General features: G+C 41.8%; 2 protein-coding genes across 2 annotated transcripts in view; both read left to right on the top strand.

The window, feature by feature from the left end:
• LOC145438243 (peroxisomal multifunctional enzyme type 2-like) overlaps window positions 1–10,228 on the top strand; it is a 364,670-nt gene that overhangs the window by 256,053 nt on the left and 98,389 nt on the right. The window lies entirely within an intron of this gene.
• LOC145438246 (sorting and assembly machinery component 50 homolog) lies at window positions 4,273–8,968 on the top strand. Its single transcript, XM_080315631.1, has 2 exons — window positions 4,273–4,382; window positions 5,539–8,968. The coding sequence occupies exon 2, from the start codon at window positions 5,568–5,570 to the stop codon at window positions 6,960–6,962; it is 1,395 nt and encodes a 464-aa protein (XP_080171757.1). The 5' UTR covers window positions 4,273–4,382; window positions 5,539–5,567; the 3' UTR covers window positions 6,963–8,968.

Below are 10,228 nucleotides of genomic sequence, written 5' to 3'. Positions count from 1 at the left end.
GAGTCCTAGTCCAAGTCATGTCGTTGACTGCTCAATTTCCGGTTAAAATCTTGTTCAAACCAACTTTATAAGTATGTTTGGTGATATCAAATGGTTCGCATTTATAATATACTAATTTTCCTCACTTTTAGCAGTTTCTGGTCGCATTTTGAAGTACCAGTACCAATAGACGAAATCCCAACATGGTGGTTGCTTTACAATTCTTCGAAATTACAATGAAATGTCGGTCTTGGCCGACTGAGTGTCGAGTCATATGACTTGGTTCGAGTCATGCGCAATGACTCGAGTCCAAGGCGAGTCAATACACTGATTGACTCGAGTCGAGTCGAGTCATTTCCGCATTTTGAAAAAATGACTCGAGTCAAGTCGAGTCATCAGAAAATCATGACTCGAGTCGAGTCATGACTCGAGTCATTACAACCCTGCCATTTACCTTATTTAAAATGAGCTATTGCGCTATGGTGGAATCGGGAAAATACACGATTTTCGTTTGCGGTGTGGGACGTGCTATTCGATAAAAAGAAGCTTCTAGCTGTGACTCCGAATGTCTTGCTGTTATTTAGACAGCTTCATGGCTAGCCTACTTGAGCACAAAGGCGGAAGCTACTGCAGGGTAATGAGGTGACTGAACTGAACACAAACATGGTGCTAAAGTCTTGTTTTGGATTCGTAAATTTTACATTCTCACTAAAGCCGACTTCAAACCTATCAACCATACTAGCGGAACCTTAACTGAACTCAGATCTGTTTGAGATGTACCGGTCATGGTTTTTCGGGATCAGAATCCGAAATATATTCCAAAAAATGGAATCCTGATCCAATTAGGATCCTGTCCTTATTATTAAAATCCGGATCCACAATATCCCGACGAAGGCTCAGCATCTGTTACCCGCGTTGTCGATATTTTCTTAATTATATCTCGCCAATGCATGTAAGTTAATACGAACAATCGTAGTAAATAGACACAAAACCACTTTCATGCACCGAAAATTTAGAATCCTCTCCTAATCTGGAACCGACACTCGAGCAAAAATGTGAATCTGGAGTACGGACCAGGGATTTCTAAGGAGTTCCAGTATAGATAACTAATTTACGGAAGTTAGTTATCTATAGTTCGAGGTAGTTCTAAAATCATTGATCCGGACCCAATCCTGTTTGGTAAAATCCAAACTCCGGATCATGTCCAACATCTATATAATGTTGATTTACAATGTTTTTTTTTTCAATTCTCCACTAGTTGCTGACGATTATACCTATGGCGGGTGACAGCCAAAAATATTCGGGTTCATCTCAATATGAATAATGAATATAGTATTCAATTGTATATTGAAGTTCTGTACCTATCCAAGAAGCTATTCAAGAAATACATGAACAAAGGTATCTTCCCATTAAAGTATAACTTGGAATACAATTTCAAATCGCAACAATCACTAGGTATTTTGCGACAGCGGATCAAATTGTCCGATTTCTTCGCCCTTAGATTAACTGTAGTTTGCTTTGACCGACTTTGCAATTTGCATTGCTCATTGTGCCGCTTTAGTACGTAGTGCTGCTATAGTAGGCCTACGTGGTTGCCTTCTAATCCTATACCGCGCAAGGCGCAATGTAGAGCCAGCGTCCCCCAATCGCATATTTCATGTCCAGGACCCTTTCCCGCGCGCCAACGCCCCCAGGGGCACCGTCGTCCATTTTACTTTGGGAATCACTGTCATCTTGCGGATACCAAGCGAATATGGATGCAGACCTGAGAGACGATGGTCATCACTCATCAGCATCCAGATTTTGTACCTGCGAACGATATTTTTTGGAATACGAAATTCGAATGTCTCATCGGAGCAAGATGAACTTATTTACCAATTTCACAATCTGCTCACTTTTACAGACCAAATCTAAAAAATGGATATTCTCTGCGTCCTTTTCGGACTCTCAATATACCCAGGGCCGTAACAGCACTTCGTCAGCCCCCCCTCAAATCTTTGGTCTTGGGCCCCCCATAGGGCTTCGCCCTTCAGACCCCCCTCCGGCGATACACTGTTTACCACTATTCATCATATTCATTGGGAGTTTCTTTAGTATATCAGCTTTTGTCGCCTAAGCGCGCGAAGCGCGAAAAATTTCTAGAATTCATGATTTCATCGGTCAGTATGATCGGGAATCGCATACATTGTTATCAATTTTTATCTTCTCTCTGCTCACGTAATCAGATTTGCCGGTAGAGCTGAGTGAGGTGTGTTTGAAAAGGTAGGACCACTCAATAATAATTAAACATCTTCGGGCGTATACCCGTTGGCAGGAACGAAACAGCACCTCGTCAGGCTCCCAAAAACGTGGGTCTTGGGCTCACATAGGGTGATAAAACGACCCCCCCATCACGTTGTTCCCGTTTGTCACGAAATTACCTGTACTATAGGGTTACCATACGTCCTCTTTTAAGAGGATTTGTCCTCTTTTTTGACTTTTTTGAAAGTGTCCTCGGAGGACGCCATTTTGTCCTCTTTTTTAAGATTTTGTCCTCTTTTTTGAAAATTTAGGTCATATTTAGAGCAACATGCGAGTGATATGCGGTAAATTAGCACAGAAGTGACGCTCCGGCTGGGCGAAAAGTTGACCTTTTTTTAGTCAACCACCTAGTAATGTAGAGAGAAAAACGGTATTTTGAGCTCTGAGCGGAAAGTTGACCTTTTTTTTATTAGTCAACCGATCACAAAGTGGGAAAAATTCACCGATTTTTGAGAATTCTTCTCCGGTTTTGCAAGTCTCAAATTTCTGAAAAAGTGTCCTCTTTTTAAATTTCCAAAATATGGTAACCCTACTGTACTGTATTGTGAGCCAGCGCGAATCGCGAAAATTTTCGATAATTTATGATAAAATCGGTCAATCAGATCGGCGATTGCATAAATAATATGCTATCAATTTATTGTCCGCTCTACTCACGTAATTAGATTTACCGGTAGAGCTGAGTGAAGTGTCTTGAAAAGGGGAGGGCTCGTGAATACTGATTAAACATTTTCGGGCAGGAGGAACCGTTGATATGACTTCGTTACATGATGTTATTTCGTGACTTCCAGTCTGCTATATCAAAAAAATATAGAACCGCCCAAACGCAGGCTTCTAAACTAAGAGACGCACACGATTTCAAATTGGTATTTCCTCACTGGCATGAAATTTCTCCCAGCGGGATGGTTTGTTTGTGAGGTTCAGATTGCAAAGACAGGAACATTCGGCGCCAGTCATTTAGGCGCCTTATGGACAATTAAATCTATATTTATTTTGTATATATAGCGAAGTATTTGGTCTGCATAAGAGCATAGACCTTTTTGGCCAAGCTTTTCTCGCTGCCAATCGTTCTGGCACACTTCGTGGAGTCGCATGTTATATGGCCTAAAACTTGATTGTATGTCTTGGTGGGTCGTGGCGTGGTAATGGCCCAATACCCAATAATAAATATAAATGTCTACTTGAATTCGCGCCCAGTGCGAAAAAATTTTGAAAAAATTGCATAAATTTTGAAAAAATACTCTGTGATTTATGCTAATTCACGAAATAATTTTGGGCCCCCCATCGAGCTCGGCCCCCCCCCCCAATTGGGGGGTTTGGGGTGCGGCAGTTACGGTGCTGAATATACCTCTCCGCAAATACTTGAAAAATTACTGGAGATTTACCGGAAACTTTCTTGTGTTCTAACTAAAAAAAGGTCACTTTTCAGATTCGACTACTGCGCAACCCGTCGTCTATCTTTTGGGGCTAAATTTCATGTCTTCCATGGTCTCTTTGATCATTTTAGGCTAAAAGAGGACAAATTGTCAAAAAGTAGGACATTTTACGAAGGGACGACATTTCTTTAAAAGGAAGGACGTATGGCAATTGGTACCTACACTACACACAAATACAGTCCATCCTCAAGATTACCGGACCACGACTGACCTATCGATCTCGCTTCCCATGACATGCCGCCCTATTTCTTGTCACATTCTTTTTCTACACTATCTTCTTTACTTTCATTCAGTGTGCATGCCTCCTCTTTACATCGCCTAGGCCAAGGTTGGTGTCAGATTCCATAGACTACTCCTTGTCGCTTCGACATCTTCCTGTCTTTTCACTGTATCGCATTTTTGTGGTGTATTGAACTGATAAAATTGCTAATAAACCAATGATGATGATGATGAGATAACTGAGGTCAACCGGTTTACCGTGGTTATCAATATTTATATGTCTCTGTGGTTGCGTACAGCTCATTGCCGCGACCTCTGTTTTGTTGCTGGCTTGTGCCTTGTGGCTTATGTTCGATCGTTGCCGACGCGCACCGTGCACGCGTATCCATTTGCTCGATTTTGGATTACCAGTGTGTAAATTGCATTTTATCTCGCGCCGTTTCGAGAAAGGTATATAAACTGGCACTTCTTCTATAGTAGGCAGATATCGAACAATGCTCACCAATGAATGTTTCTCATGACCATGTCAAAATATCTGAACGTCAAACAAAATTGTTTATTTTCGCATTGGTTGTGAAGGGGGTACTACCTTCGAGTCATTGCACATTTTGACTCGAGTCAGGTCAATCGTCAAGTCAATCGTTTTTCGAAGGTAACTCGAGTCAAGACAAGTCCCTCGATTTTTTGAAGTGACTCGAGTCAAGTCAAGTTGCCTTTTCGAAGTATGTGGCATGTTTACGTCAATGTATTTTGCTAGCTGTCTGAAACACAGATTGAGTGGTCATTGATTCTGAACCGATGAACGGATATAGAGTTGCATATACACGCAAGAAAGGGCTGTATCGCCCACATATACGTAGAAATGCTAAATTCCGTAAGTAATTGCATAGTCTCAGTTTATAGTTACCAACCAAAATAGAGAATAGAAAAACGAATTGATTAGATGCAATACATAACCCATTTACAAATCGATATGATACAATTCGAACCTGCGCCAATGGTTGAGGACAATATAAACTATATTCAATTTCTGATGGGCTACACCACTCCAGCGTTTCGCGAGCAATGCAACCATTATGCAAGATACAGTGATTTTTATCGACATCTTGATGACTTGAAATTGCCTCGTGAATTTTGCTCTGAGTCACGAGTCAATCCACATTTCCGCTACGCCGAATCAAGTCAAGTCATTTAAGCGAAGTGACTCGAGTCAAGTCATAGGAAAAAGATGACTCGAGTCATCCCAACACTGGGTTAGGGTATCCCAAGATTAGATCTTGGGGGAGGGCACGAGTTCCAACTCAAATATCCCCCTCCCTAATCTTGGAATACCCTAACTCTGACCTGACCCAAACCCACCCTCTAACCCTAATATTCCCCAACCCTAATCATGGGATACCTGAACCCCAACTTTGAGCTGAACCCTTTGCCAACCCAAATATCCGTCTCTCCAAAGGCAAAAAACAATTTTGACGAGTTCATGAGAAACATTCATTGGCTATCATGGTGAACATTTCGATGTCTTCCTACTATTGAAGATGCGCCAAAACAGCAACTTCTACAATTTCTATTGCTGATACTGTTCTGTATTATTTGGTTGATACAGGAAGGCACAGCAGCTAGTCATAGGACATTATGGTTTTACAAGCCAAAGAAGCGGAAGACTTAAATGATGAAGAGCCTACACAGATTATCGTAATGGACAAACCGTGCGTAGTCGAAAAAGTCCATATTTCCGGATTGAACAAGACAAAAAGCGACTACGTCATCGGCGATTTAAAAAGCGTAATGGATAGCAACACATTTAACTCTGCTTACGAAAGGTCTCTTGAATGTAGATCACGGCTACTCCAAAAAGGAATCTTTAGCGATGTGGAAGTCATAATGGACACCACCTCGCATTACGAAGGAAGAAAATCGTCAGAAGGTCTTCAGATTCTATTCCGCGTGAAAGAGAAAAGGGCGTTCACAGGAGAAACAAGGACAGAAATGTCAACTAACGACCAGCCATGTTGGGTGCTACGTCTGATCTCGCCTAACTTATTCGGACGCGGAGAACGTCTAACCACATCATTTTCACGGAAGTTCGGCTCTCAATCAGGCATCAACGACGGCATGTGGTCATTCAACGACTTCAGCATCAACGCGGCGAAACCTTTCAATAACGGATCTCTCATTCAACTGTCTGTTTTGAAAGACAAACAAGATTGCCCGTGGAATTCAACGAGCCTGACCACAAGGGGCGCGCAAGTAGAGTATCAATTTTCCTTGTTCAATAACCTGCACACGGTAGCGTGGCAAGGTCACTGGAGAGAGCTAGGTAGTTTGAATAACACCACCGCTTTGCCTGTGAGAGAAGAATTCGGTCACTCTGTAAAGTCTTCTCTCTTACACACTGTAACGATGGATAAGACAGATAGAAAAATACTCCCGTTCAATGGATTTCTGGTTAAAATGTCAGAAGAAATCGCAGGGATAGGAACAGGCGACAGGCATTTGAAGGAGAACGTCGAACTGCAATTTCACAAGACGCTTTTCGACCGTGTGACATTCTCGGCTGGCATGCGTGGCGGATTCCTGGCTCCTTTCGATAATTCTGAACCGAAAATCGTGGATAAATTTCATATCGGCGGCCCGATGACTTTGCGCGGGTTTCAAATGAACCAAGCCGGTCCGCAAGTCGACGGGGACTTTTTAGGCGGTCACTGCTACTGGCTAACTGGATTACATGCTTACACTCCTCTGCCGTTTTACTGGAAGAAATTCGGTAGCGGTTCGTGGCTTGACGGGTTTCGCGTGCATGGGTTTGTAAACGCCGGCAATCTGTTATCGTTCGATACTACCAAGCCTGTCAAGGGACAATTGAACAAGCTACTGGAAGATGTGCGAGTTTCGTACGGGGCTGGACTAGTGTATAATTTTATGAAGAGTGCACGTTTGGAATTGAACTTTTGCTTGCCTTTGAGGGTAACAGCTGGCGACAATTTCTCTGAAGGCCTTCAGTTTGGTATAGGTATTAGCAATATATAGATAACTAAGGCTGGGCAAAGTCGAGTGCGCGAGTTTATTGATTCTGAATCAAAAATTAAGCTTCGAGTGCGAGTATTTTAGTGTGATCTCATAATAGTACTAAATAAGTCAAAAGTTCAAACATGTAACTTTATGTGACGACAACGACAATGGATATAATGTTGTCATGACGTTAAACTTAACTTGGTATATTATCGATCATGCTCATTTCGTTGCACTTAATCGCAAAACTGTTGGGTAATTGTAACTTCACAGAAGTCATTTCCACTAATGTGCTTAGTTTTCTATAGCATGTTTCGTGAGATATTACATATTGAGGTTTCACGGCTACCACATTCGAAAATGGTCTCGAAAACTATAGTTCTCAGTAATAAATTTACTCATAGTGACAAGGAGTCTATAATTTGATTTCAATTCAATAATTCAATTCAATTTCATTCATATCTTTCTACTCAACTCAAATCATTAAAATGGCGCTTGATTTAGATTTGAGTACTTGGGTGCTCAGCCCTATAGATAATATGTTCTATTTATGATCTGAAAGCGATTGGCCTCAAGAATATTTGAAATTGAGCTTGCGAGATCCAATATGGCCTTCCGCTCACTGAAACTATCATTTGGTGTGTTACCAGTGTATGTGTGTTAGTTTACAGGAAACCAATTTAACTATGGTGGTTTGGTCTGCGCGGTGGGACCTTCCTTTGTTTGAGTCTGCTGGAGGGTTGTAATGACTAGAGTCATGACTTGACTCGAGTCGCAATTTTTTGGTGACTCGACTTGACTCGGGTCATTTTTGAAATGCGTAAACTGGCTGTACTTGAGTCATTGTGCATGACTCGAACGAAGTCATATGACTCGATACTCGGGCGGCCAAGACAGACATTTCATTGTAACTTCGAAGAATAGTGAAATCACCAAATTATTGGTATTTCGTCTATCAAACCTGATACTTTAAAAATAGTGCCAGATAGTGAAGAAAATTACGATATTATGAATGCGAGCCATTCCGTATCACTCGAACGGAGTTGAAAAAGTGGGTTTAACCGGATTGAACCTCAAAACTCAACAGTGAACATAATGATTTGTGACTCGGACTCGACTGTCTACTCATTGACTTGAACTCGGACTTGACTTAGTTGTGAATTGAAAATGACTCGACTTGACTCAAAACTATAAAAGTGAGATTTACTTGTGACTTGCTTACAACCCTGGTCTGCTGCAACCTCAACCGGCATTCTATAACATTGACGTGAATTTGCCACGCATCCTTATTCGTGTAACACAAGCCTTGACATCTAAAGTTTGGATTGACTGGAGTACAGAGGTGGTCAGTAACGAAGTACTTCTACTTTTTCGGAGCATTCATGTAGGACTTGCCAAATTGTACTAGATACTCGAGTGATTACGTTTATAGACTGCTTCTACTTGATAGTTTTCACAAAAAACTTGTTACTCTGTGTATCTTGTAAAGTAGAACGTAGTTTTAGGATATGTATGCAGAACTGCTGTGTGACACAGCCTGTGTCGGTGTGTCAAGAAAACTAATTATCCCCTGCATCGCCGAAAGTCTATATATTTACGGAAATTGCACCTGTTTGCAGTGTCATTGATGATTTTGCATTTGTCGCGAAAATGCTTCCTGCAATTTTGAAAATGGCCATCATCGCTTGACTGCTAAAAATATGCAACCCCTCAGAAACATCTAAGTTTAAAATGTCTCGTTGTGTACTTCCCAGAACAAGACCCTGATTTTCTGATTCCACTTGTAGTAGTGTTGACTTATATTGTCAATCGCTCCGTCTACATGAGCATCAAGATAATTTGACCACATTTACTGACGTGGTTTGAGGATTATGGTGAGGTGACGCCGGAACAAGATGTAACAAACGCCTGTTTGTTTACTTGTCGCTTGCTGCAGCGTGTTTTTTGTATTGCATGTATCGAAATTCGCCAAGCATTTGAACATTTTCTAATTATGCGCACAAAATATAAACTTGGAACATTCATCCAGCCGTTTATCCATAAAATAGTCATGAACACGGGAATAGGTTTCTCGTATGACTACTGCGCTTAGATCGCTTGCAGGGATAACCCACATTTTGAGCATGCGACGTGTTGAAGAACGACACTTGAGCATGCTTCAATGTAACCCGAGGACCAATACCCACACGCCCTGGTGTCGCATCTCGCATGTTCACGGCCGAGCTTGCAGATCAACCGTTCGGCGTTTCCGACTTCATCTCTCGCGTTCTCAGTTTTGCTAGAGCGTACCGTGGTAGTAGATACTGGCTTGGATGTAATACCCTGGTTTTAAGCGTCAGATAGCTCGTTATGTAGGGTAGCGGCGAAAAACGTTAGTGTCCGAAATAGCTGTCGCTGCTTTGAACAAGCAGAGGTCGTCGCACTGATTAGTTACAAAGTAGTTTTAATTTTACGGGGTATTTGGGTAGGTTTCATTTACTTGCACAACCTACTCGAGTGCTGATCTTTTCAGACTACTTCCACTTTCATAGCTTTGAAGAAAAACTAATTTTCCATTCTAGATTTTGGGAAGTGAGAAGTAGTTTAGGATTGGTTTGCAGGAATTACTCAATTCATGTTGTCACAGCAACTTGACAAAATATCCGAAGTATCGCGGTAACTGATTGTATATCCGAAAACCCCACCTATTTGTACCGTCATTATTTTCGAAATTTCCAGAAAAATCTTCGGCCCTAAAATGCACATATAGCTGTAATGACGTAGGGAAAACGAATGTCGTCATATTGGCTACGTCGAAAATGCCGTCCCCGGGCTAGTAGAGATGTACGGATCATGGTTGTTAGGGATCCGGATCCAATTCTGTTTGATAAAATGGAATCCTGGTCCAATCCGGATCCTGTATCCATCGTTAATGCTAAAATCCGGATCCAAAATAATCCTGCTCCGATCTCCTCGCATCCATCGGACCATAGCCTTTTGTAAAGGCTATGATCGGACCCTTAGGGCGGACCCCAATTTCTCTGCTGAGTAGCGATTCTCTACTCAGCAACGATTTCATTACTCAACTCACGCCAAAAAGTATACTCACACTCAAATGCGTTCGAATCGGCACTCAAATCTAAGTCAGCACACCACCAGACTTAAGTGTCGATTTTCACCAGCCAGCAGCCAACTGCAAGCAACACCCGCAAAATACCGGAGTACCGGTATTGTCGTATAGGTAATCGCCGCTATTTCATGATGTGAGTTTCCGCTGAGCAAATGAAATCAGTGGCGCTTGGGTG

This window comes from Botryllus schlosseri, chromosome 4 (assembly GCF_051294905.1).
Source record: "Botryllus schlosseri isolate E-star chromosome 4, Bs_hap1, whole genome shotgun sequence".
Classification (NCBI taxonomy): Eukaryota; Metazoa; Chordata; class Ascidiacea; order Stolidobranchia; family Styelidae; genus Botryllus; species Botryllus schlosseri.
Note: the sequence above shows the minus strand (reverse complement) of the source record. Positions and strands in the feature narration are given on the sequence as shown.